The 27,350-nt window shown below is 44.3% G+C and overlaps 3 protein-coding genes across 7 annotated transcripts in view; 1 reads left to right on the top strand and 2 right to left on the bottom strand.

The window, feature by feature from the left end:
• Positions 1-549, bottom strand: part of mrpl24 (mitochondrial ribosomal protein L24) — a 3,208-nt gene extending 2,659 nt beyond the window's left edge. Inside the window, exon 1 of the mRNA XM_027157463.2 lies at positions 491-549. The gene's annotated coding sequence lies outside the window, so the exon portion shown is untranslated. The remainder of the gene's footprint in view (positions 1-490) is intronic.
• A 1,857-nt stretch (positions 550-2,406) lies between these two features.
• rfx5 (regulatory factor X, 5) lies at positions 2,407-17,599 on the top strand. 5 transcript variants are annotated; one of them, XM_027157458.2, is made up of 10 exons: positions 2,407-2,563; positions 4,293-4,424; positions 9,815-9,848; positions 9,953-10,035; positions 12,259-12,378; positions 13,071-13,187; positions 13,309-13,387; positions 13,562-13,760; positions 13,857-13,951; positions 14,153-15,827. In XM_027157458.2, the coding sequence occupies exons 2-10, from the start codon at positions 4,336-4,338 to the stop codon at positions 14,957-14,959; spliced, it is 1,623 nt and encodes a 540-aa protein (XP_027013259.1). In that variant the 5' UTR covers positions 2,407-2,563; positions 4,293-4,335; the 3' UTR covers positions 14,960-15,827. The 5 variants fall into 5 exon arrangements, 4 of the variants coding, with proteins under 4 accessions (XP_027013259.1, XP_027013262.1, XP_027013261.1 ...); XM_027157461.2 differs by lacking the exon at positions 2,407-2,563 and adding an exon at positions 2,592-2,625; XM_027157460.2 differs by lacking the exon at positions 2,407-2,563 and adding an exon at positions 2,643-4,154.
• A 1,393-nt stretch (positions 17,600-18,992) lies between these two features.
• On the bottom strand, positions 18,993-27,344 carry mindy1 (MINDY lysine 48 deubiquitinase 1). Its single transcript, XM_027157474.2, has 10 exons — positions 27,069-27,344; positions 24,847-25,715; positions 24,412-24,469; positions 23,440-23,504; positions 22,978-23,136; positions 22,776-22,878; positions 21,658-21,800; positions 21,345-21,527; positions 21,074-21,202; positions 18,993-19,875 (listed from the first exon to the last, which is right to left on the bottom strand). The coding sequence occupies exons 2-10, from the start codon at positions 25,408-25,410 to the stop codon at positions 19,792-19,794; spliced, it is 1,488 nt and encodes a 495-aa protein (XP_027013275.1). The 5' UTR covers positions 25,411-25,715; positions 27,069-27,344; the 3' UTR covers positions 18,993-19,791.
• Between the last annotated feature and the right edge of the window lie 6 nt (positions 27,345-27,350).

Here is a 27,350-nt window from a genome sequence, read left to right as displayed (position 1 = left end):
TGATGGTGTGACAGTAGGGGTATAATGATGGAGTGATGTAATAGTGTTCAGCACATGTCCATATGATGGTGTGACAGTAGGAGTGTAATGATGGAGTGATGTAATAGTGTTCAGCACATGTCCATATGATGGTGTGACAGTAGGGGTATAATGATGGAGTGATGTAATAGTGTTCAGCACATGTCCATATGATGGTAATAATAATAAACAGATTATTGCTATTCTGCCCTCTCTGGTGTCTCTTTCCTGAAGTAAACAGTTAGTCAGTTTCTACCGTGTAGAATTGAGGAGGTTTGTCTTTATTCTACACCATGAAATATAAAAACAGCCGGTCTCATATTGCTTGAAGGTCATTAACATGGACACATAAATAATCACGTGTCATTGCTTCCCTCACACCTCTTCTCGGTTATAAACAATACCTGTTACTTCCTTTTCTCTAAATAAACACCTCCACTGTTATCAGTGGACTTAATATCAGTGGCGTAACCTTTGTTGAGATCTTCCAGGACTGTGTGATCTTCCTCAGGTAGATTGTTGGTGCTGAAAAAAAAAAAAACAATAAATAAATAAATACTTTATCTTCACTAATAACAGTGAAGTTATTTGGAGTGGCCCATGTGGGTGTAACGCCACGGTTTGTGGTCAGTAAAAGTGTTTTTAAAAGGTAATGAGATTATTTATGTTCATTTAGAGTCATATATACTGTGTAATTACAGGAGGTGATGTTCACAGAGGCTGATCATTTAAAAGCGGTGATCAAAACGATCAAGACCTTCATTCTGTGTCACGCATTGAGAGTGACAGTCACGCATTTCTGTCGTTTCTCCCTCTCTCCCCCCACACATCGTATTTCTCACACAGAAAAACTTTTTGACTATTTATCATATATTTAATAAGCCGCAGCGCCCAAAACGTATCAGTCTGCACTACTGTCTCTATGGAACCGGGCCGGAATCAAGCGCGTCTCAGTTCTTAGTCGAGCCTGACACTTATCAGCCAATCAAAACAAGAGGCTACACAACAGCTAATCAGAAAATAGCACTATTGTAAGATTTAAAGCAACAACCAATGAAAAAAAAAACATATTCATAAGCGAGGGTATTTTTCGATGGTCGGTTTGAACAAAACAGCTCGTCTCTGGTTGGGACATTGTCCTCAATCATGACCCTAAAAATGTCTGGGCTTGTGCTGAACTGTTTTATATGGGAGCAACATTACACATGATAAAGGGGTCCAAAAAAGGCAACAAACACTTACAATAAACACCACCAGTCATAATATCTCTCTCTCTCTCTCTCTCTCTCTCTCTCTCTCTCTCTCTCTCTCACTCACAAACACACACTCACACACACAAACACACACTCACACACACAAACACACTCACACACACAAACACATAAACACACACACACTCTTGAATGTATTCAAAACTTGAGAGCTCTGCGTTTTGAAGCCTAAATAAAAAGAATTGTCTCTGATTAGATATAATAGTTATGTTTGTCATCTCTAATGCAGCACATACAACATGTAATGACTATATGTATGATTTCATTATGTTTGTTAATTGTACATATTGTACACACACATATTGTACTGACTATATGTATGATTTCATTATGTTTGTTAATTGTACATATTGTACACACACATATTGTACTGACTATATGTATGATTTCATTATGTTTGCTAATTGTACATATTGTACACACACATATTGTACTGACTATATGTATGATTTCATTATGTTTGCTAATTGTACATATTGTACACACACATATTGTACTGACTATATGTATGATTTCATTATGTTTGCTAATTGTACATATTGTACACACACATATTGTACTGACTATATGTATGATTTCATTATGTTTGTTAATTGTACATATTGTACACACACATATTGTACTGACTATATGTATGATTTCATTATGTTTGCTAATTGTACATATTGTACACACACATATTGTACTGACTATATGTATGATTTCATTATGTTTGCTAATTGTACATATTGTACACACACATATTGTACTGACTATATGTATGATTTCATTATGTTTGCTAATTGTACATATTGTACACACACATATTGTACTGACTATATGTATGACCAACTCATTATCTATATCTTTATCTGTATAGCTGTTCTGCAATTTCTGGAGTTTGCTCCTAAGAAGCACATGTGCTGAGGTGATGTGACAATAAAAGTGACAACGTATATATATATAAAGACGTGCCTTAGACAGGACACCCAGTATATTATCCTGAGCCTTCATCATGACACGTTACAGCTAAATTCATGGATATTTATGAATCCGGTGTGTTTGGTGTCATTCTCACACTGTAGAGAGAAAATGAAAGCACGTCTACATTATACGTGTTAAATCAAAATAAAAAGAAGCAGCCAATCGCAGCGCAGGGTACAGTTTGTATCCGAGGCAGACGAGCCGAGCGGACCAATCAGAGCGACTTTTGCTTTGTAGTCAGGCAGACATAAGAACAGTCGTCCAATCACAAAATAAAGCGCAGGGATTTTTTTGCTGTTTATTTGACTCAGGTACATCATCTTTTTTTCGTTTTATAAATAAACCGTGCCATTATTCTGCGTTTGGGTCAACGGTGTGTACAGAGTTACAGTAACGGCGTGTGTTGGCCGCCGAACTGCCTTAGCTTCTTTACGGAAAAGCTGTGTTTAATATACGGCTCTTAGGCTAACGCTAGCTAGCACAGGCTAGCTGAGGTGTCGGTGGTTAGCAAGATGAAATATTATTAGCAGACTAGCTAACGTCATAAAGCTAGCAATAGTAACATTTAATTATTATTAAATCTTTTTAACTTTATCGAAGAAAATCAACCGTCTGTTTTAAAGGGACGAGAGGAGACGATTAGCTGGGTGGCTAACAGACCGACTAGCTAACCGTCCACACGGCTAACTTAGCTAGCTGTACGGATTATAACCACGTCGTCAGGCCTAATGACGTTAGCTAGCGGAAACCGACTTATAACACCGTTATTATGGCTCTTTTATTTCACCACAAACACACAAGTCGAGCTTCAGTCTGTCCGTGTTGTGAATTTTCTCTTTTACAGAAAGATCTCTTTACTTTTCGTGGATGAGATTTGAATTTCTCATGAATACGAATGTTGTTATTATTGTTGTGTAATAACAAACAATCACAGGCATTTACAACGTGACATATAATGTGTTGTGTATCACTGTTGTGTAGTGTTTAATGGCCCTGAGTGTGTAATCTCTGCAGTGTGTGTGTGTGTGTGTTTATGAATGGTGAAAACCTCTGACTGTAAATGTTCCTTTACAGTACATCAGCTAGTCATTATCTGAAACTTGTCTCGATGTCCTGCTCATGCTGACGTGTCTGTGCGTTTTCCTGTCCTCCTGACACGTCTGTTGTCACCTCAAAGGACAACCGACTAACGCAATGTCCCAGAGAAATCGCCACAAATCACATCATGACGTCATGCGATCATTTTTTCTATTTGCATATCATTTGCATATCAAAACCTTTAAGTATACGATAGTATATCTAGAGGATAGAATATAAGTAAACGCTTTACTGTTATAAAAGTAATCGACGGTAGGAAGGCGCGATGAAGCAGAGTCACTGTTTCTGCCTCGATTGTCGAATCCTTCTTATAACAGAAGGCCGTCACAAAGCGCCTACGCTGGAGACTCCTTACGGAAACATACGTTAACATAAACGTCTCCCTACCAATGACGATTGTAATCTGTTTACTGTCGGTTGCGTGTGAGCCGTACACGTAACTGTGAACGAGCTGTTGCTATAGAAACGATAAGGTATCAGATAACCTGATCTACAGTCAATGCTGCTGTTAGAGAGAATTAATCGACACCTGAACACCAATAAGCTTTCAGAATTCAGCATTGCTTTGGTTTAACTTATTTCTCATAGAATAAAGAAGTTTATGGTGACCGAAGAACACACCGACTATATATATATATATATATATACAATATAAATCAAGGGGGGCGGGGGTATTGTAAATAGTTAAAATGCTTCAAAATGTAACGCAGTATATTTTCAGTGTAACTATTCTGTCGTTTATGTTTACATAAAATGCTTGTGTTGAGATGGGGGCTTGCTTCACGTCCAGCTTCACGGTACCATGTGAGAGTACAGAGCATGATCTTAGACTCTTATTTCATCCACAGTTCTGCCAGAATATCTGAGCTGATTTGTGTCACTACTCTTATTATTATGCTAAAGATAATTGCATGTGTGTAATCTGAGTCTCATTAATCCCAGAGGGGGTCTTGAATGCGGTTTGTTACCCTGGCGTGGTGGAGTCATGATGGAAGACCAGATAAAAACAGAAGACTCGTCCACAGAGGACGACGCCAAGCCCGGCATGCTCCAGAAGCTCAAGCTGAACGTCTCGTAAGATTTCACCTGTCACACTTAACTAAAACCACATGTTAATCATCAGTGTTATTAAGTGTGTTTAAGCATTTCTAATTGGCAGAGAGTACATTTTTAGACTGAGGCATTTGTTTCCATGGGCTAAAAATGTACTCTTTGTCTACAGTCACCAAAGGCATGCTTGAAGAAAAGAAAACCATCTGTTAAGCATGGAGGCGAATCTCTTTGCTTTAGGGTTGTGTGGCAGCCAGTGGCACAGAAAATGTTGCACAGGTAGACGGAGGGAATTCAGGAAGGAAATATGATAGTCAGTCATGCAGAGAGGTCATGCAGCATCACTGGGAATATGTCATGTGTGCATGCATTTCCTTTTCCTTTTCCATGCAAGACAACCACATAATATCTCAGTTCTGTAAGGAAGACTGACTCTAACGGACTACAAATAGTGTTGCAAAGGTGTGATATCTGTCAGTATGTTCATCTGAGATACAAACCCTGAATTAGCTTAGCCTGTGTCTAGATCTGTGCACATGCCACAATTTTTTTGATAGCGTTTATTTTAAATTTTTTTAGTTTAGCAAATATAAAGAAAACATGCATCGTTTGCAACATCTTTTCACTTAAAAAAATAAATAAATAAATAAAATGTTATTTGGTGAGGAGTCCCCAAAGTTTACAGGACTCTGGGAATGTCACAGACCAGTATCTTGTTTTTAATCAAATGCCCATTTGGGAATCACTATTAATTATTTGGTTATACGTAATGTAGACTACATTAATTCTATTTTCACACATACTGTCCTGCAGCACTAAGGACAATACTAAAATTTACACAGGACAATATTAAAATTCTCTTTTTTTCAGACTTCATGCTGTTTTTACTGTGAAGAGTTTGTGTGATTTTATTTAAAGTACATTTTCTCAGTTATTGTTCATTAAAGTTGTCAATCGGTAACAACACAAAACACAAAAGTTCTTTAGCAGTATTAATAGTATGAAATCTGTGAATAAGATCATAGATCTAACCCATTTTTATACATAAAAACAATATATGCGTAAGAGCAGTTTGTGCTCGAACACCTTGTTTTGTTGTTGATTTGCACGTCACGTCTACACCCCTAATGCTTTCTGACAGAAAAGGATGTAGTCACAAGCATAAAGAAAGATGTGGAATTATGTAAATTAATTAAATCCGAGCTCACTGATTGGTTGCTGTAGTATGAAAATGAAATCACTTGTTTTTCCTCGGCCTGCGTCCTTCACCTCATCACGAGAGACCTGTGTTTATACTGGAAATGGAGTGTTTGATTACATCCATCACACCATCTGGAATAAAGCATAGCAACCACCTAGCAACACCCCGGGATAACATCATCATCATCTGCCTAGAAATCAGCTGGAACACATAGCAACTGCTTAGCAACATCTGCTTCATCAGACTTCACCTGTTACCCCGAACAACAGCTACATGCCAGTGGAACATCGTGATGTTTAACGTGTCACCGTCTCCCATAAGGATGTTTATCAAATGTCAGACTTTTTTTTTTTTAAGATATATAATCTGAGTTTCTTAACATGTATAATTAGATATCAGATACAGTATAGAATTAGATGTTCAAGCATTCAAACAGATATCTGTTGGAAGTGGAAATTGAGTCTTTTTTTTTTTACACCAATAAATACTTTAACATTCCTCTAATGTGCACTGAATGCCAGGAAAGGCATAGCAACCACCTGAGACACCATAGCAACCACCTGAGACAGCATAGCAACCACCTAGCAACAAAGCAACCTGGATATATAAAATCTACCTAGCAACACCTTAGCAACCGTCTAATAACACCTGAATCCTGTTTGATGTATTTTCACACATTAGAAATTAATTAATTAATTAATTAATTAAATAAAAAAAAATATATATATATATATTTAAATAATTTCCAACACTTTAATGTCACCGTATAGAAGTAATTAATAGCAAAATAAACACACACATTATAAAAAATATATTCTAAAACTAAATACGGAGTAATTGATTATTAAATCTTTAATATTGAATATTTATCATCTGTTTTAATTAGATTGTCGGTTATTGCAGTGATGAATGATGTAATTGTTCGGAATAGGGTTAATTAATTAATTAAATTCTACATTTAAAGTGTGTTTATGACAATTATAGACTGAAAGTGATGTAGCCCCGCCCCCCGAGCTCCTGGCTGCAGGGAGGGCTGTTTGTAGACGAGCTGTTTTATTCTCTGTCTACATTCTCATCATTTAAAACGTGTCATCATTCGTAGCTGAAGTGAAGCAAAAAAAAACCCCCAAAACCCTAAATGCACAAAAAACTGAACCAAACCGGAAGAGTGAGTCGCCCGGCTGGAAGCTCTGCACTGTTTCAGCAAGATGGCGAGCTGAAGAGATGCGAAGAAGATGCCGTGAGCAGAATAATCGAGAAGATACAGAAACTTCACGAGCCACTTGCCGAAATGTCCAGCAAAATGGACCTGCTGATCCGTAGAGTCGGTGGCGAAAAGCAGCGCGTGTCGGAGCTCGAGGACCACAACAGGGCCACTGACGCGCGCGTCGCCGAGCTGCAGGACGAGCTGGAGAGAACACTGGAGCGCCTGGAAGACCTGGAGCACGGAAGGCTGTTTTCCAGGGATATCCGGATAGTTGGGCTAAAAGAAGGCACGGAAGGGTCGGACCCGGTAAAGTTTTTTGAGACTTGGGTGCCGGATGTACTCGGCATGCGCGTCAGACACAACCGGATAGAGCTGGAGCGCGCGCGTCGCACCGGAGCGCACAAACGCGCGGACGGAGAGCCGAGAGCGGTTCTGGTGAGATTTCACTACTACAGGGATAAGCGTGCGGTACTGCAGGCTGTCAGAGACCAGGACACGGTCCGAGTGAGGGGCAGAAATGTCTCCTTCAGGGATTTCTCTTTTGCTGTACAGAAGAAACGCGCTGTAACCACAGAAGCGCGGAAGCAGCTGCGCAAGGCTGTCTTTAAACACTCATTTCTCTACTCTGATCACATTAATGTACTGAATCCACCCGGAGGAGAAGATATTTATTTACACCCCGTTAAAGTGGAAGCTTCTCTCGACTCTGACACAAATGAGCAGGAACCCGGAGCAGAGGAGTGAGTAGCTGAGGCTCTCTCACTCACTGGCATCTCATCAGCTCACTGCTGTTCCAGCCTAAACTTAACCCCATCCCAGAAACCCCACTGCTACACAACCTCAGGGACCAGGGGTTACTATGGGGTTACTAAGTGATGCTATAGTTCACCAATCATTTACCTAGAGCCTGTTAGGTGGTTTCTTTGGTACCTCGGGAGGTTACTAGGTGGTTGCTATGGTATTTGAGGCAGCTTCTGGGTGGTTGCCGTGGTATCCAGGAATGTTACGAGGAGTTACTAGGTGGTTGCTCTGGCATCTCCGACACTTACTAAATTGTTGCTATGATAGCTATGGAAGTTACAGAGAGGTTACTAGGTGGTTGCTATGGTATTTGAGGCAGTTGCTGGGTGGTTGCTATGATAGCTATGGTAGTTACGAAGAGGTTACTAGGTGGTTGCTATGGTATTTGAGACAGTTCCTGGGTGGTTGCTATGGTAGTTAAAAAGAGGTTACTAGGTGGTTGCTATGGTATTTGAGGCAGCTGCTGGGTGGCTGCTATGATAGCTATGGTAGTTACAAAGAGGTTACTAGGTGGTTGCTATGGTATTTGAGGCAGCTGCTGGGTGGTTGCTATGATAGCTATGGTAGTTACGAAGAGGTTACTAGGTGGTTGCTATGGTATTTGAGACAGTTCCTGGGTGGTTGCTATGGTAGTTAAAAAGAGGTTACTAGGTGGTTGCTATGGTATTTGAGGCAGCTGCTGGGTGGCTGCTATGATAGCTATGGTAGTTACAAAGAGGTTACTAGGTGGTTGCTATGGTATTTGAGGCAGCTGCTGGGTGGTTGCTATGATAGCTATGGTAGTTACGAAGAGGTTACTAGGTGGTTGCTATGGTATTTGAGGCAGTTGCTGGGTGGTTGCCATGGTATCCAGGAATGTTACGAGGAGTTACTAGGTGGTTGCTCTGGCATCTCCAACGCTTACTAAATTGTTGCTATGATAGCTATGGAAGTTACAGAAAGGTTACTAGGTGGTTGCTATGGTATTTGAGGCAGTTGCTGGGTGGTTGCTATGATATCTATGGTAGTTACGAAGAGATTAATAGGTGGTTGCTATGGTATTTGAGACAGTTGCTGGGTGGTTGCTATGACAGCTATGGTAGTTATAATATAATATAAAATATGTTCTTCTGTAATATGTATAGCTTTATTTTAAAGTATACTTTAATTATCCCTCATCACCAACACCTCGGATTCACTCTTTAGGGATAAATAGTTTATATGTTAAACGTATTACACCAATAAACAAATAACAATTAAACTCTATTTGATGGTGTTACTAGATGGTTGCTAAGGTATTTACACGCCCTTATCCAGAGAGAAATACATCAATAGATATCTGAGGCAGTTATGTGGTTGGGGTGGTTATGATGACTGTGACAGTAACTAGGTGGTACATAGATGCAAACTGTGGTATCTGAGGTTGTTGCTATGGTACCAGAGGAGGTTCATAGTTGATGATTGTAGTATTTGAGGCAGTTAGTAGGTGGTAGGTATCTAAGGATATTATTAGGTGGTTGTTATGGTATAATAAGTCTTTGTGACCCTGATCCTTCTCTCCCCTGTGCACTGAGCACTGCAGATCTCTCAGTAATACACACACACACACACACACACACACACACACACACACACACACACACACACACACACACACACACACACTCAAAATTATGACCCCAACACACCTTGGGAACGGCTTCCAGAGGCCGTAGGGATTAACAAGATTATTGGTGGGTATCTTAGGGGGGTTGCTATGGTGTGTCAGGCAGTCACGATATCATACATGCCATGCTTTCTTATTATATTGATAATATAATATAAAATATGTTCTTCTGTAATATGTATAGCTTTATTTTAAAGTATATTATTCTATTGTTATATACACACATTGGCCACTTTATTAGGAACGCCACACCAGTATGGGGTCGACGGACTCTACAAGGTGTTGGAAAGGTTATTTTATTCTGAAGGTGGTCAGTTGGATTCAGATATGCTGAGCGAAGAGGACACAGACGTAGACTGGACACACTGATGTGATCATGCTTTGTAACATAAGACATCTCATGGTAGAAGTGGAGTAAAGACTGCTTCATTAAGTTACATTAGTTATCCTGGTCAACCAGTTTGATCATGATTAAATCTCGTCTATATTTTTAATCTAGACCCTCACATCTGCTATTGTATGGGTATCTTTGACCCTGTTTGTTGTTGTGTTTTCCACAGTAAGACCGTGCAGAGTAAAGTGGATACGATTTTGGTAAGGATCTGCTCAGAATAACCAACAGCTGACTACATGATCCCACTCATTGTTCCGTTTTTACTGAATAACATCTCGCTCCTCTGTGTGACGTCTTTCCTCAGAGAGATGTGCAGCAGTTTACAGACAACGACAAACTCTACCTGTATTTACAGCTCCCCTCAGGTCCGAGTGCAGGAGAGAAGAGGTACAGCACAGCATCGTGTTCCTGTTACGGAAGTGTGATGAGATTATATATATTAGGGCTGGGCGATACGGCTGAAAACTGTATCACGATATCAGTGCTTCATATCGGTCGATATCGATAATTATCTATATTTTTATGACCCATTTAAAATAAGGACCAGGAGAAAAATATATTAGATTTAAACCTTTTTATTTGAAACTTCACCTTCCTCTGATCAGAATCCCCTCAGTTATTAAGACAGAAACGTCACCAACCAGGAAACCTCCAATAATTATAATGTAAACATGAGTCTAAAGTCACAATGAACACTTAACTATTATCTCTTAACATTTAAGGTGAGAAATGACAGGAAATGTAAGAAATGTTTAATAAAGTGTAATAAAATAGTGTGAAGTGTTAAATATAAACAGAGAAAGCTGAGAATTTAGTGCAGGTTTAGTGTGAGGAAGTTCACTAGCTGTTCACCTTCTGGTGTGTAAAGTGTGTAAAATATGTGCAGTGTTTAGTAAAGAGAAATAAACCTGAGGTAGACTGAGATACGTCTGTAATATAAAACACAGACCTGAGGTAGACTGAGATACGTCTGTAATATAAAACACAGACCTGAGGTAGACTGAGATACGTCTGTAATATAAAACACAAACCTGAGGTAGACTGAGATACGTCTGTAATATAAAACACAGACCTGAGGTAGACTGAGATACGTCTGTAATATAAAACACAGACCTGAGGTACACTGAGATACGTCTGTAATATAAAACACAGACCTGAGGTAGACTGAGATACGTCTGTAATATAAAACACAAACCTGAGGTAGACTGAGATACGTCTGTAATATAAAACACAGACCTGAGGTAGACTGAGATACGTCTGTAATATAAAACACAAACCTGAGGTAGACTGAGATACGTCTGTAATATAAAACACAGACCTGAGGTAGACTGAGATACGTCTGTAATATAAAACACAAACCTGAGGTAGACTGAGATACGTCTGTAATATAAAACACAGACCTGAGGTAGACTGAGATACGTCTGTAATATAAAACACAGAGCTGAGGTAGACTGAGATACGTCTGTAATATAAAACACAGACCTGAGGTAGACTGAGATACGTCTGTAATATAAAACACATACCTGAGGTAGACTGAGATATGTCTGTAATATAAAACACAGAGCTGAGGTAGACTGAGATACGTCTGTAATATAAAACACAACCCTGAGGTAGACTGAGATACGTCTGTAATATAAAACACAGACCTGAGGTAGACTGAGATACGTCTGTAATATAAAACACACACCTGAGGTAGACTGAGATACGTCTGTAATATAAAACACAGACCTGAGGTAGACTGAGATACGTCTGTAATATAAAACACAACCCTGAGGTAGACTGAGATACGTCTGTAATATAAAACACAGACCTGAGGTAGACTGAGATACGTCTGTAATATAAAACACAACCCTGAGGTAGACTGAGATACGTCTGTAATATAAAACACAGACCTGAGGTAGACTGAGATACGTCTGTAATATAAAACACAGACCTGAGGTAGACTGAGATACGTCTGTAATATAAAACACAGACCTGAGGTAGACTGAGATTAGGGCTGTAATATAAAACACAGACCTGAGGTAGACTGAGATACGTCTGTAATATAAAACACAGACCTGAGGTAGACTGAGATACGTCTGTAATATAAAACACACACCTGAGGTAGACTGAGATACGTCTGTAATATAAAACACAACCCTGAGGTAGACTGAGATACGTCTGTAATATAAAACACAGACCTGAGGTAGACTGAGATACGTCTGTAATATAAAACACAGACCTGATACAGTCGCCGGTTACTGAAGAGGAATCCAGCAGACCGGCACGAGACGACGATATGGCACAACCAAACGTGATACTGTTACATGATTGGCTGTTAGTGTGTCACTCCCTATGTTGCTAGGATACCAGAGAGCAAGTGTCTTTATTAATGCATCCAAACTTGCTTCGCAACCTCTGTTTTCTTCCGACAGAGAATAAAAAATATCAAATGTTTTATCGGACACATTTTTTATTGATATCGATCACGTGTCTATCGCGATACATATCGTCATCGTTTTATTGCCCAGCCCTATGTATATAAGTGTAAAGATTGTGGAGCTGGACACTGGGTGCTCAGGTAAGAGAGAAAACGTTCTCTTACAAAGGATCATTGTGTGTGTTTGTTAGCAGTGACACGAATTCGGTGAACACGGCCGACCAGCTCCACACCTGCAACTGGATTCGCAGTCACCTGGAGGAACACGCCGACACCTGCCTGCCTAAACAAGATGTTTACGAGACATACCGGTGAGAAATCCCCACTTTTAGTTCTCGCTCTCAAACGTAGCTCATCATGTTACAGAGAAACCACAAGAGACGGGTAAACAGCTACACCAGTCAGATCTGCTGAAGGAATCAACCCGTTCTGACCAATCAGAAGCTAGAATATTAAACATCTATGGAAACGTAATCATGATGCCCCAGATGCAGGAGACGGGGTAATCAGGGAAAGGCTAATATTTTGAAACACAAACAATTTAACTCAACTAAATTTGTTATTCCTTACAGGTGTAGAATTTATATTATAATAGTAACTACAATAAATATCGCCTTCATTCCCTGCAATGTGCTTGTTGTTGCGCCGGCCATTTTGGAGGCAGTGTACGATGTTCCTCTCATCCCAGATGAACACATGATGTATCAGTAAACAGCTCAGGATGTGCAGCAGGACCCGAGAGAGTCGCAGGGTTGGTCAGGAGGTTTCGTCCTCATACGGACTGACTTTTCCTCAGCACCCTTGCCTCAGGCTCGATCATTTGGAATAGATATTAATTAATATGAAAGTTGAAAATCAAAATTTGTTTCTGTATTTGTATATTTCTGTAGAGCTGGTAAAAGTGCTATAGAAATAAAAGTAAATAGAACGGAATAATCAGGGCTGGAAGCGGCGCAGTACATCACACGGTTACTTACACCATGTCGTGACGTCCACTCGACAGGAAGCACTGTGAAAACCTGCAGCAGAGGCCACTGAGCGCGGCTAACTTTGGTAAGATCATCAGAGACATCTTCCCCAACATCAAGGCACGCAGACTGGGAGGCAGAGGCCAGTCCAAATATCCTTTACGTCCTGCTGTCACTCTGACATGCACCTAAGTGCAGCTCTGTGTGCGTCATTACATCACCTGTCTTATGTGTGAGTGTTTTATCGTTCCTCCTTGACCGCGTCGCCGTTACGTACTGCTACAGTGGGATCCGCAGGAAGACGGTGTTAAACATGCCGTTGTTACCCAACCTGGACCTCAAGAACGATCCGGTATGAAGCTCTGGTCACGTTTACACCTTTACACGTTTACACCTTAACACGTTTACACCTTTACACGTTTACATGTTTACACATTTACACCTTTACATGTTTACACCTTTACACCTTTACACGCTCCCTCTGTGCTTCAGCCGCTCACGTACCACCTGCTCTGTTCCCCTGCAGTCCGAGCTGACCGAGCTGGTGCAGACGTACAAACAGGAAGTGACGGAAGCGGCCTGTGAGCTGATCTGTGACTGGGCTCAGAAGATCCTCAAGCGCTCGTTCGACACGGTGGTGGAAATCGCACGTTTCTTAGTGCAGGAGCACATCGTAAACCCGCGCTGCAGCCAGGCCGAGCTCGTCACCTCCGCGTCGCTCGCCGGTAACGAACAGTTTCTCAGCTCCGTTTCTCGTGTTGTCTCACAATGAAACTGGACCTGACAGTGACTGAAGGTGTGGTGCTGTGTTCTGTTACCAGGAGGACCTGCCAAACCTCACAAAGTGATTAAAAAGAACCCGACGACGTCCAGAGGGAGCGCAGCAGAGGAAGAAAGCACGGGCCAAGACACTAAGGTATTATATCTCCAGTACATTCTTCACCCTAGAGGCTGCGAGGGGAACGACTGTGATGTACGTGACTACAGGAAGTAGACATTTACCTGTCATTAGAAACAGATAAAAAATAAAGTCCATCAGTGACGCCACAGTGACACACCTTCATTATAAAGTCTCCGTTTTATTTACTGTTAAATTCTCCTGGTTTTTCTTTCACAGAAAGACGAAAGCGAGCAGGTTGTGAAACATCTTCCTAACGACAAATCAGCTAAAGCTCCTGAGGTTGTGCGTTATGGAGGCCGTGAGATGCAGGTTGAAGCTCTGGTGAAGAAACTCCCTCAGCTCCGCCCTCGTGGCTCGATTCCAGAAAAACCTCTCCTCTCCGTTCACGCCCCCGCTCCTGCCTTCACGCCGAATGACTCTAGCAGCGTCCAAGTGACTCTGCCCATCACCGTGGCGACGCTCTCGCCACAGCAACACGGCTCCTCCCACCATCTCATGATCCTGCCTCCTTCGATGGCCGTTTCCACAGCAACGCCGGTGACGACGGCATCTAAAAGGGCCTCCGATTCGTCCGCAGTGGGCCCAGGCCCACCAATGAAACGCAAAAGGGGCCGACCCAGGAAGCAGAGACCAGAAGAAACGGTGGCTGCTCAGAACACCAGTCCGAATCAGAACCTAAACCTGAAACCCAATCAGAATCTCGGTCTGAATCCAGTGGTGCCGAATAGAGGGGTGATCCAGAAGGCGCTATCGTCTTCCTCCTCGTCCTCGCAGGTGACGGAGTGTAAAGTCGAGGAAACCGAGTCGCGGCCCGTCATGCTCCTGCAGGAACCGGGCCGAGCCTTGGTGATCCAGCACGCCCCCATGTCACGGGAAAGCCGCACCGTTAGCCAGGTGCATCTCCCACCTCCCACTGAGGACAGGGGCATAGTGAACATCACGCTCACACCCATCGACCCCTCGGCCACTGAAGACGACTCGGTTTGCAGCGTGTCCGAGACCAGCCCGGGGGAGGTCCCGTAACCGTCCGCCAAGTGTGTGTGTGTGTGTGTGTTTCGTCAGTGACTTCCGTGACTAACATGTCAGATTGTCCAGTTAAGATCGTCATGTCTACGTACCTTTGGGTTTTATTCCCTTTGTTCCCTGATGATCTTCTGAGGTCCACAACGCACTGCAGTCGATTACCAACCATAAGGAGGAGCCACAAACCCAACGCACAGACGCAGTCCACCTTCTGTTCTTCTTTCAGGTGCCAAAATTTACAGTTTAGCTGTAGCATTTACATTTTATACCTGTTGCTATGACGATATGGGACACAGCGATAAGACAGCTAGGCTTCCCTGGTTTTTTTTTTTTTTTTACCCAACTGAAGCACTGGTACAAACCAAACAAGACAAAGAGCTACTTCACTGTGGGGGAAACGACGTGTTGGCTAAATTAGTGTCACACTCCAGTGCAGACACCAAACACGTCCCAGCCGAGCGACGACGTCATGACACACACATTTTACTGTTGGCCGAATTGTAGCTTTAATGCACTTTTATTACACAGTGATGCAGACTGAGGACGAGGACACTGGCCCTGTGGCACCCTGACCATCACTCTGTGTGTGTGTGTGTGTGTGTGTGTGTGTGTGTGTGTGTGTGTGTGTGTGTGTGTGTGTGTGTGTGTTAAAGTTGTGGAGGTGATGTTTCAGTGCTATTACGGGTTTGTAAATCGAGGGCTTTTACAGCGTCTCTCTCTTCAACTTCAAACTGCAGTGACAAAGATTTAAATAAGCATGCACACACACACACACACACACACACACACACACACACACACACACACACACACACACACACACACACACACAGAGACACACACACACACACAAACAGAGACACACACAAACAGAGACACATAGACACACAGACACACACACAGACACACACACACAGACAGAGACACACACACACACACAAACAGAGACACACACACACACACACAAACAGAGACACACACACACACAGAGACACACACACACACACAAACAGAGACACACACAAACAGAGACACATAGACACACAGACACACACACAGACAGAGACACACACACACACACAAACAGAGACACACACACACACAAACAGAGACACACACACAGACACACACACAGACAGAGACACACGCACACACACAAACAGAGACACACACACACACAGACAGAGACACACACACACACACACAGACACACAGACACACACAGAGACACACAGACAGAGACACACACACACACACACAGACACACAGACACACAGACACACACAGAGACACACAGACAGAGACACACACACACACACGCACACACAAACAGAGACACACACGCTCACTCAGACACACACACAGACAGACACACACACAGACACACACACACATGCACAGACAGACACACACAGACACACACAGACACACAGACAGACACACACAGACACACGCACACACACAGACAGACATGCACAGACAGACACACACACACAGACAGACATGCACAGACAGACACACACACAGACACACACACAGACACACAGACAGACATGCACACACACACACACACAGACAGACAGACACACACACAGACACACGCACACACAGACAGACAGACACACACACACAGACACACAGACAGACATGCACACACACACACAGACACACACACAGACATGCACACACAGACACACACACACACACACAGTGTAAAGTTACCCAGACTCTTTTTTTTTAGTTATTTCACAGCAGTGACAGATGCGATGGGATTTTAGTGTTTAGTGTGTAAATAGATGTGTGTGAAACCCAGCGTGCGCTACGTCTCCTCTCTCACACAGCTTCCCCCGACGCCTCGTCCACTTCAGGTTAGGGAAACTTCAGAAGAAAACGCCTGGCAGATGTCACACACTCTGATCCCGGAGTTACCGAGGTTTCACTCGCAAAAACACCGACAGAGACGTCTTCATCTTCATCTTCATCTTCGTATCATAAAAAAATAAATGACACACGAGTCGACCTGCACGTGACTCTGGAAGGACCGACACACGTGTGAACACGGATTATCGAGTGGCCCCTGGTAGCCCCACCCTCTCTCATCACATTAGTATGGTTTGTTGTGCTGTCCTCGTCTCGCCCCAGTCCGCGTGTTTACAGAGACCACCGGACCCTTCAGGAAGCCCTTTTCTGTGCCAAAAGAAGATTGCAGTGATGTAGTGAAAGGCAGCTAACGCTAACTGTTTAACTGTTAAACCAACTGGTGTAAGATTCTTATTAAATTATTCTAATCAGGCTGCGCAGCAGTGTGGTGATTAATGACACACCCTCAGGACCTGCACCAGGGGCAGCTGTCACTCAGTGTGGTGATTAATGACACGCCCTCAGGACCTGCACCGGGGGCAGCTGTCACTGTGTGGTGATTAATGACACGCCCTCAGGACCTGCACCGGGGGCAGCTGTCACTCAGTGTGGTGATTAATGACACGCCCTCAGGACCTGCACCGGGGGCAGCTGTCACTCAGTGTGGTGATGAGTGGAATCTTTGTGAATAATAATAATAATAATAATAAACTCCCAGAAGTCTATCTGAAGGCCCATTTGTCTCACAAGCTGATAATAAATAACAATAACACAAAGTAATCTTTGTTTAAACGCTTTAAAGGTTTTAATCATGTAGAATTCTCACTGGTGTATCAGCTCAGCTCTCAGGAAAACTCCAAACCCAACACACACACACGTGCACACACAGACATACACACACACACACAGACATGCACACACACACACAGACACACACACACAGACATACACACACACACACAGACATGCACACACACACACACAGACATGCACACACACACAGACATGCACACACACAGACATACCCACACAGACATGCACACACACACAGACATGCACGCACACACACAGACATACACACACACAGACATATACACACACAGACATATACACACACACAGACATGCACACACACAGACATACACACACACAGACATGCACACACACAGACATACACACACACAGACATGCACACACACAGACATACACACACACAGACATGCACACACACAGACATGCACACACACAGACATGCACACACACAGACATGCACACACACAGACATGCACACACACAGACATGCACACACACACAGACATGCACGCACACACACAGACATGCACGCACACACACAGACATGCACGCACACACACAGACATGCACACACAGACATGCACACACACACACAGACATGCACACACACACACAGACATGCACGCACACACACAGACATACACACAGACATGCACACACAGACATGCACACACACACACAGACATGCACGCACACACACAGACATGCACGCACACACACAGACATGCACACACACACACAGACATGCACGCACACACACAGACATGCACGCACACACACAGACATGCACGCACACACACAGACATACACACAGACATGCACACACAGACATGCACACACACACACAGACATGCACGCACACAGACATACACACACAAGCGTGCACACACACAGACATACACACACACAAGCGTGCACACACACACAGACATACACACGCTCGCAAGAGCACGCACGCACATACACACACACACACATACACACACTGTAGAGCTGCCGGCTCTTCTTGCAGCTCGTTTCCAGGAGGAAACTGGAGAACTTTGAGGAAAGCTCTGAGCAAATGGAGTGACGAGGTGTGACAGCGCACACAGACAGTAACAGGAGCTGATGTACAGGAGCGACAGAGTGAGAGTTTACACTGTAAATCATGATCCTTCTCCCAAACTGATCCAGGAAATAAAGCAGTAAAAGCGCCACTGTGTGTGTGTGTGTGTGTGTGTGTGTGTGTGTGTGTAACTCTGCACCGACACCTGAACACTTAACACAGTGTTAACACTCGGACACACAACCGACTTCTCTCCACGTCACCAACTCCATCTCAGCAGATTTTGACGATTTAAATAAAATGAGTTGAAAAGCGTTTTATTTTCATTAAAATCTTTAATAATAAAGTATTTTCTGTACACAGTGACAGACGCTGTGACCCGACAGTGTTAGGGTTTAATAATATATCCATAACATGTTAAATACAACACAGATAAATGATTAAGACTCAGGATCACAATCAAAAGCCCTTCGATAGCATCGACTCATAATTACTGCATCAAACTGGGGGGAACTTTAATATGTTCACATCCGAAAACCTCTCAACAGATAAAAATGTGGGGCTTTTAAAGCAAACCGTGGAACATTAAAATCACAGTGTGTGAATCTGACCGACTCGGAATCGCTGTGTATCTGAATCTTAACCTGATTCAGTAACAGAACCGACTCGGTCATCGCTGCATGTAACTGATCTGAAGATGACTCAGAATCACATGGAACATGACTCAGAATCACATGGAACATGACACTGGAGCTCTGGCCTTTATCTTTAATGTTATAAAATAATGAGATTTTTGTCACTGTGGTTGTTTAATGAAACGGTTAAGAGCTCATAAACATGTTGTTTTGGCTACTGGACCTTTAATGGCGGTGAGACAGACTTCCGTAACACGTTAGCATGGTAGCTAAGAGGTAAACACACACACACACACACACACACACACACACACACACACACACACACACACACACACAAACCCTGGCTGATCCTCTACACTTCAAAATATTCGCTGGAGAAAAAATGACGGAGATTTCAGACTTATTCGTGGCGTTGGCGTCTTCTGGTGCAGTTGCATATAAACATTAGAGTGTGTGTGTGTGTGTGTTTTCCTGACTTATAGAATGGAACAGTCCGAGTTGTCCTTCTTCTCGCCCTGCCGTCTCCGCCCCCCGTGATGAGCCGCTGGTCCTCCTCTCATCTGAACAAAACAAATCCCCACAACAGTTAGTGATGGTCAGTGAGGTTCAGTCCCAAACGTATCACTATTAACTACACGCTCACTACAGTGTGGGATGTAGTGGCCTTATGGGGACATTGTTAGGAACATTCTGGAAGCCTGTTGGATTTTTTTTTTTACCAGTTGCTTTAATGTAATTGATGGAAAAAAAAATAGAATCTGCATTACACTGGAAGGAAAAAAATAAAAACGATTTTAAAGGTGGGGTCTGCGATGTTTGAGGAAACAAAAACAAAACAAACATGTAGCCAATGAGCAGAAAGGGGCGTGTCTTGTCGATATGGGCGGAGAGAGCGTTTAGTGCGCGTGTGTGACATTAGCAGAAATCGGTTTTGACATGGAGGATAAAAACAAAGAAAGAAAGAGAAGAAAGACTTATGATAAGGACAAGAAGTAGGACGTGTTAATATAGGATCAGCTTTCCAGCGCTGGAGAGAACTGAAGGAGCAGGAAGTCGGCCACATATTCACAGGTTGGAGTTTCCCGAGTCAATAACTCCTGAGCTAAACGCTGTTACTACACAAATAACACCTCTTTTCTATCGTAGTAATGTAGAGAGGCAGCTACAACCGCGTTTTGTGTAGTAACAGCGTTTAGCTCAGGAGTTATCGACTCGGGAAACTCCCACCTGTGAATATGTGGCCGACTTTACTTAAGACGCCGAGGCGCTTTTTTCCTTCTCGATAGGTGAGTAACGTTGGTTTTGCTTTGTTACACAGAACTAATATATGCCTTTGTCCTTTACATGATTATGCTTGTGTGGCATTTTTGCTTGTTTGTTTATCTACAATCGTATTGTTCTTCCCTTCAGCTATGATAAAGACACGTTTCTTTCTGTTAGTCGCCTGGGTTACGTATGTATGTGTGGGCGGAGCTATCGATACAGGGGTGGGACACATTGGGGTTAGGGGGCGTGTTTGTTTCTGTGATTTTATATGTCAACATTGGCTTTCAAACAACGGAGACCGCTCCTTTAAATAACAAAAATATGTTTTGAATCGAATAGAAAAGAACCGATCAGTGAATCGATATGAACTGAATCAATTTAAACTGACAAAAAATGTCTTTAAATGAAATAAAGAGCCGACGAACTGAATCACAATTTAGTGACATGAAGTGATTTGTTAATAACATTAAAATGCAGTAGTTAGTAAGTCACCTGTTCCCCAGAGGCCTGTGGAGGCTGCTGATATTCTTCCTGCTGTAACCGTGTCGCTAACTCCAGGTCGCTTAAAGGTCCAGGAGCTTCACCCTGACTCTGCTGCAGGGACATGGCCACCAGGTAGTCCTAACACACACACACACACACACACACACACACACACACACACACACACACACACAGTTTGGTAATCAGACCTTCACCTTGTTCAGTAATCTCTTGAAGATCCTCATTGGGTTTGTCTGTAAACTGAGACCCTGGTGGTCACCTGATCGATCTGCATCTGCTGCTGCTGCGCCGTCGACCTGCTGGCGATCTTCTGTGACGGATGGCACAGTCGGAACTCCGAGTCACAGAAATTCCCATCACCTTCCACGTTATGGAGACTCTCCCACACCAAGGTGTCCTCCTGGAGGAAGCCCTGATCGGTCACCAACAGGTACAGGTGACCCTGAGACCACACACACACACACACACACACACACACACACACACACACACACACACACACACACACAGTATCATACTGTACATCTCTTTTTGTATATTAAAAACAGTTCATTTGTGGATCAGTAGCTCACCTTGTGCTTGATCATGGTGCTGAAGTGGTTGTTCCTGAAGAACACACACAGCTCTCCCTCCTTGGCGGTGGTGTTGAGCTCGCACAGTCCGTGATACGTCAGCTGGGTGGCCGTCGACTCCAAGAACTGCTCCGCTATCAGACCTGCACAATCACACAACATCGAGTTAAACGCTCCGTACACACGACGTCTGATTGTGGTGATGCGGTGATTATCATCAGTTCATTCGTTCCTCCATTCATCTTCTACCGCTTAACCCGAACTTCTCAGGTCACGGGGAGCCTGTGCCTATCTCAGGCGTCATCGGGCATCGAGGCAGGATACACCCTGGACGGAGTGCCAACCCATCACAGGGCACACACACACTCTCATTCACTCACACAATCACACACTACGGACAATTTTCCAGAGATGCCAATCAACCTACCATGCATGTCTTTGGACCGGGGGAGGAAACCGGAGTACCCGGAGGAAACCCCCGAGGCACGGGGAGAACATGCAAACTCCACACACACAAGGCGGAGGTGGGAATCGAACCCCCGACCCTGGAGGTGTGAGGCGAACGTACTAACCACTAAGCCACCGTGTCCAACACACTTTATTATCAGTTAAAAAAATAAAAACACAACAGCTGTTACACAGGAGCTTCCACCCCCACCCCCACCCCCACCCCCACCACCGTGTTTCACACTGTTCTTCTTCTGAGGTTCCAGAGACCGTACTGAACTTCGGCAGTGTTTACATACACAAGTAACGGAGTGAATACAGAAAGCAGGAGAGTAAACGGCACTAAAAGTGTCTCGACTCAAATCTCTGTTTGAGGAACTGAATCGGTGAGTCATGTTAATAAACGAGTCAGTGATTTGATTCACCGAGGTTTTTTTATATATTGAAATCAAATCACTGAATCAAATCACCGACTCGTTTATAAACATGACTTTATGGATCACGAACGTCGCTGTATACGACTCGCTCGAGTTTACTCTGAAGAATCACTCATTAGTAAAAGTGAATCACTGAATCAAACTTGATTCCTGTCCGAACTCGTCTCCCGTTCTGTACGTAATAGCGCCGTCACACACACGTCAGAAATGTGAGCAGACTTTTTCCCTTCACACCTTCGCTCACTTGGCTGCTGTCTGTGGAGTGTTTGTAGATGATGATCTTCTCCACCAGCTGGTTGTAGCTCAGTTTCCCCACCGCAGTCACCGTCTCTGGGCTCTAGAACGACACCAAGACCACTCAGTTCCCTCGCTCGCTCAGTCTGTAGTGTGTATGTAACAGAGACAGATGTGTGTGTGATTAGTGAGGGTCTCTGACCTGTGGGTCCAGCAGCCAGCCGTGGTACAGAGGAAGGTTCAGCAAATCGAACACGATGCACTCGGGTGTGTACTCGAAATCTGCCACTCCGGTGAAGCGCACGTTTACGTCCAGACCCGTGGATAACTTGGGCAGCACGGCCATGGCGTCGCTCATGTTCTCAACACACAGCAAGAAATGATGTTATTACATCATCATCATCATCATCATCAGTGACGCTGAGCCGATCGAACTCGACATAAAAGTTCTTAAATATATTCTACATATATTGTTCCTTATGAAGTGTTTATAAACCTTATTTGTGTTATAATAAAATACATTATAAGATCATAATGTTCCTTGTGTGTTTTTTATTGTTTAATTTTACAAAAAGCCAAAAGTAATAAATTTAAACATAAAAATCATCACTAATGTTTGTGTTTCTGAACTGAACACAAATATCTCGTGTGTTATGTGTTTTACCTGCTGAAAGTTCAGCTCCATGTCCTCAGCTGCCTCTCTCGGCTTAATGGACAACACACACTCACCTACAACACAAACACACACACACAGATACACACACACACATGCAGACACAAACACACACACATGCAGACACACACACACACACGCAGACACACACACACACACACACATGCAGACACACACACACACACGCAGACACACACAGACACACACACATGCAGACACACACACACACAGACACACACAGACAAACACACATGCAGACACACACACACACACAGACACACACACACACACGCAGACACACACGCACACACACACAGACACACACACATGCAGGCAGACACGCACACACACACACACGCAGACAGACACACACATGCAGACAGACACACACATGCAGACAGACACACACGCAGACAGACACACACGCAGACAGACACACACGCAGACAGACACACACGCAGACAGACACACACGCAGACACACACACACGCAGACACACACACACGCAGACACACACACACGCAGACACACACACACGCAGACACACACACACGCAGACACACACACACGCAGACACACACGCAGACACACACGCAGACACACACGGACACACACACGGACACACACACGGACACACACACGGACACACACACGGACACACACACGCAGACACACACGGACACACACACGGACACACACACGGACACACACACGGACACACACACGGACACACACACGGACACACACACGGACACACACACGCAGACAGACACACACGCAGACGCACACACGGACACACACACGGACACACACACGGACACACACGGACACACACACGGACACACACACGGACACACACACAGTACAGTATTAGAACAGTACCACAGATGTTTCACTGAACTATAATGAGATAAAAAGTGAGACATTGTTTATTTAATAAAGAATAAAGTTGTAATAACACACCGAGGTGAGCCATGAGCTCGTCGATGGTGATGACCTCAGTCTGGGGGGGCAACTTCGCCTGTAACACACACATCATTTCACTACAACACCGTCTGATTAAATCGGACCCACGTGACACAGAGCCTAGACATTTATACAGCTAACTGATGTGCCCCGCTCAGCTTTGGGGGTGTGTCTTATTGAGGAAGAGGGCGGGGCTAATTTTAATTATACGATTATTAAATCTCTTTTTTAACTTAATCTACTGATGTGTGAATAAGATGAAGATTCTTCTCTAGCAAATAATTATGCTAACTGTTACGGACTGATCGTCATGGTAACGTGGTTCCTTTTATTTATATCTTTTAATTTGTCTACTTCACCTTTAAAAAGATTGAATCTAAAACACTTTTATATCCAGCTTTATAACCAGCTTTATAACCACACACGTCTCACCTTCCACCTGAGGAAGAGGATGTTCATGATGGCCAGCAGGGGGCAGGGTCCGTTTTCACTCTGTGTGATAATGGGAGTCTTTTCCCCTTTCCACGTGATCCACTTGACGTAGTAGTGCTCCTGTACAGAGGGAGGGGCAGACGAGGGTGGTACAGAAGGGGGCGTCGACACTGCAGCCTGCGCCGCCTCTACGCTCGCCACATCCTCGCTCCAGGATGTCGCTCCATCCGCCTCCAGCTCCGCCTCCAACACCGACCTCACAGATGTCTGCGGTTCATCTGTGGCCGTGGACACGCCGCCGTTCAGCGTGGACAGTGATGGCGTTTCATCTACGATGCTGCTCACGGACGACGTGATCTCCGAATCCTCCCTCTCTGAAAGGCTCCTGCTGCGGCTGGCGGCGCCGGTGTCCTCGCTGTCCGAGCAAGCCGTGCTCGTCTGAGACGGCGGCGTCTCGCTGGACGTCTTATCTTTGTCGTTTACTCGGCTACTGGCTTTGTTGTCGTCGCTCGCCTGTTCCTCTTCACGCACGTCTCTGCACGGGCCTGGCGTGGGCTCTGCCATGGTGTGACGGCTAATAGGGCGCTTATAAAGATGGAGGCAGTGACACAAAGTGGCCGTGTGACCCGTGTGGCAGTGTGGACCGTCCTGACTGAGGCTCCACTCACTAAACTACACGTAACAGGAGAAATAATCAGCGTCACCTCCACATGTCCCCGTCCTGCGTCCAGTCACACCGTGAGTCCTGACACCTGAGGGACAGAATCATCTACAGCTCCAGCATCTGAGTCACATGGTTTAGTGTAACAGCACAGAGGAGCTCGGGGACGGAACACAACACCCGTGTGTGAGCGAAGAGTCCTGCGTTTCTGAAACACAATCATCATCATCATCTCACTGCAGCTTAAACCACATCCTGCTCACTGCACTATTCAGGGTCAGAAACATCACTCATTGTGTCTTTAAACACAGACTGACTTAAATTATTCCTCTGAACATCCCATAATTGTGTGACAGAAACACAACAGATAGATGAAGACGTTTCTCTGACACACGACGCGTCTTATACGTAGGCATTTACCGCTGATGCGTGTGACTAGCGTTAACCACCAGCCGCTCCATGGCGATGTGGGCGGAGCCTCTGAGGCTGAGACTAATAAACAGTCACACAAACATCATTTCCTGTCAGACAGTTTAGAGATTAGAGCTTTACGATCAGATGTGTTTATCACACCAGGATCTCTCAGTGAAATAAGGGACGAGTAAAGCATCAGTAACAAGCTGCGTCTCACGGAGAAAATAAACTCCACCCAAAAATATAATGAACACAAAGACATGTAAAGTTTGACTGACAGGTGAGAGAGTCATGTGATCTTCATTTTAATGGGGCACAGGGGGGTAGGGCACAGGGGGGTAGGGCACAGGGGGGTAGGGCACAGGGGGGTAGGGCACAGGGGGGTAGGGCACAGGGGGTAGGGCACAGGGGGTAGGGCACAGAGAGGCAGGGCACAGAGGGGTAGGGCACAGAGGGGTCGGGCACAGGGGGGTAGGGCACAGGGGGGTAGGACACAGGGGGTAGGACACAGAGGGGTAGGGTACAGAAGGGTAGGGCACAGAGGGGTAGGGGACAGGGGGTATGGCACAGGGGTAGGGCAAAGGGTGTTATGGTACAGGGGGGTAGGGCACAGAGGGGGTAGGGCATAGGGGTAGGGCACAGGGGGGGTAGGGCATAGGGGTAGGGTACAGGGGAGGTAGGGCACAGGGGGTAATGCATATGGGGGTAGGGCACAGGGGAGGTAGGGCACAGGGGGTAATGCATAGGGGGGTAGGGTACAGGGGGTAATGCATAAGGGGGGTAGGGTACAGGGGGTAATGCATAGGGGGGGTAGGGCACATGCGGTAAGGCATAGCGGGTAGGGCACAGGGGGTAAGGGCACAGGAAGTAAAGCATAGGGGGTAAGGGCACAGGGGGTAAGGGCACATTTTAGACACAGGCCTTGCATTAAACGTGTTTAATGTATTTTGTTCTGTTGGTTTCTTTTTTCTCTGTTAAACTAAAAGATAAAGTCAGCGCGTTATAACATGTTTATGATTACAGCCTGACCTCAATGTCGCACTGATTAACATCATAACCGGATTAGCAGCAACACTTTACTGCAGTTAGCTACACAATTAGCTTCCAGGCTAAACTCCATAGTAATAATTATCTCTTTAAAACTCACCGTTTTTACCTACAGAACGTCAATCCGTGTCAAATCTCGTCCTTTTTATTCGGTCTGATTAAATAAATCTAAATAAATCTAAATCCTCCTCGTCAGCTGTTCCAGTCGCCTCAGGTGAAACGTCATCATCCGCTCATGCACTTCCGGTTTGTTTGTGTTTTGCCTCTCTCACTTCCTGTATCACAGTAAACAGTGGCGTCGTGTTTACACTGTGCACACTGACAGAAGTCACGTGTTCCTGGTGCAGTGTTTTTGTTATTAAAGCGTCTCTATAATGCATAA

This window comes from Tachysurus fulvidraco, chromosome 24 (assembly GCF_022655615.1).
Source record: "Tachysurus fulvidraco isolate hzauxx_2018 chromosome 24, HZAU_PFXX_2.0, whole genome shotgun sequence".
NCBI classification, from domain to species: domain Eukaryota; kingdom Metazoa; phylum Chordata; class Actinopteri; order Siluriformes; family Bagridae; genus Tachysurus; species Tachysurus fulvidraco.
Note: the sequence above shows the minus strand (reverse complement) of the source record. Positions and strands in the feature narration are given on the sequence as shown.

What these genes read in the sequence shown, in the direction of transcription:
- mindy1 (XM_027157474.2), bottom strand. Translation starts at nt 25,410, where the DNA reads ATGGCAGAGCCCACGCCAGGCCCGTGCAGAGACGTGCGTGAAGAGGAA. An exon ending in GCTGGCTGCTGGACCCACAG is followed by an intron (nt 22,879 to 22,977) that starts GTCAGAGACCCT and finishes GTGTCGTTCTAG; the next exon opens with AGCCCAGAGACGGTGACTGC. An exon ending in CAGCAGCCAAGTGAGCGAAG is followed by an intron (nt 21,801 to 22,775) that starts GTGTGAAGGGAA and finishes GTGATTGTGCAG; the next exon opens with GTCTGATAGCGGAGCAGTTC.
- rfx5 (XM_047807809.1), top strand. Translation starts at nt 6,740, where the DNA reads ATGCACAAAAAACTGAACCAAACCGGAAGAGTGAGTCGCCCGGCTGGA. An exon ending in CCGAGTGCAGGAGAGAAGAG is followed by an intron (nt 10,036 to 12,258) that starts GTACAGCACAGC and finishes TGTGTTTGTTAG; the next exon opens with CAGTGACACGAATTCGGTGA. An exon ending in GATGTTTACGAGACATACCG is followed by an intron (nt 12,379 to 13,070) that starts GTGAGAAATCCC and finishes TCCACTCGACAG; the next exon opens with GAAGCACTGTGAAAACCTGC.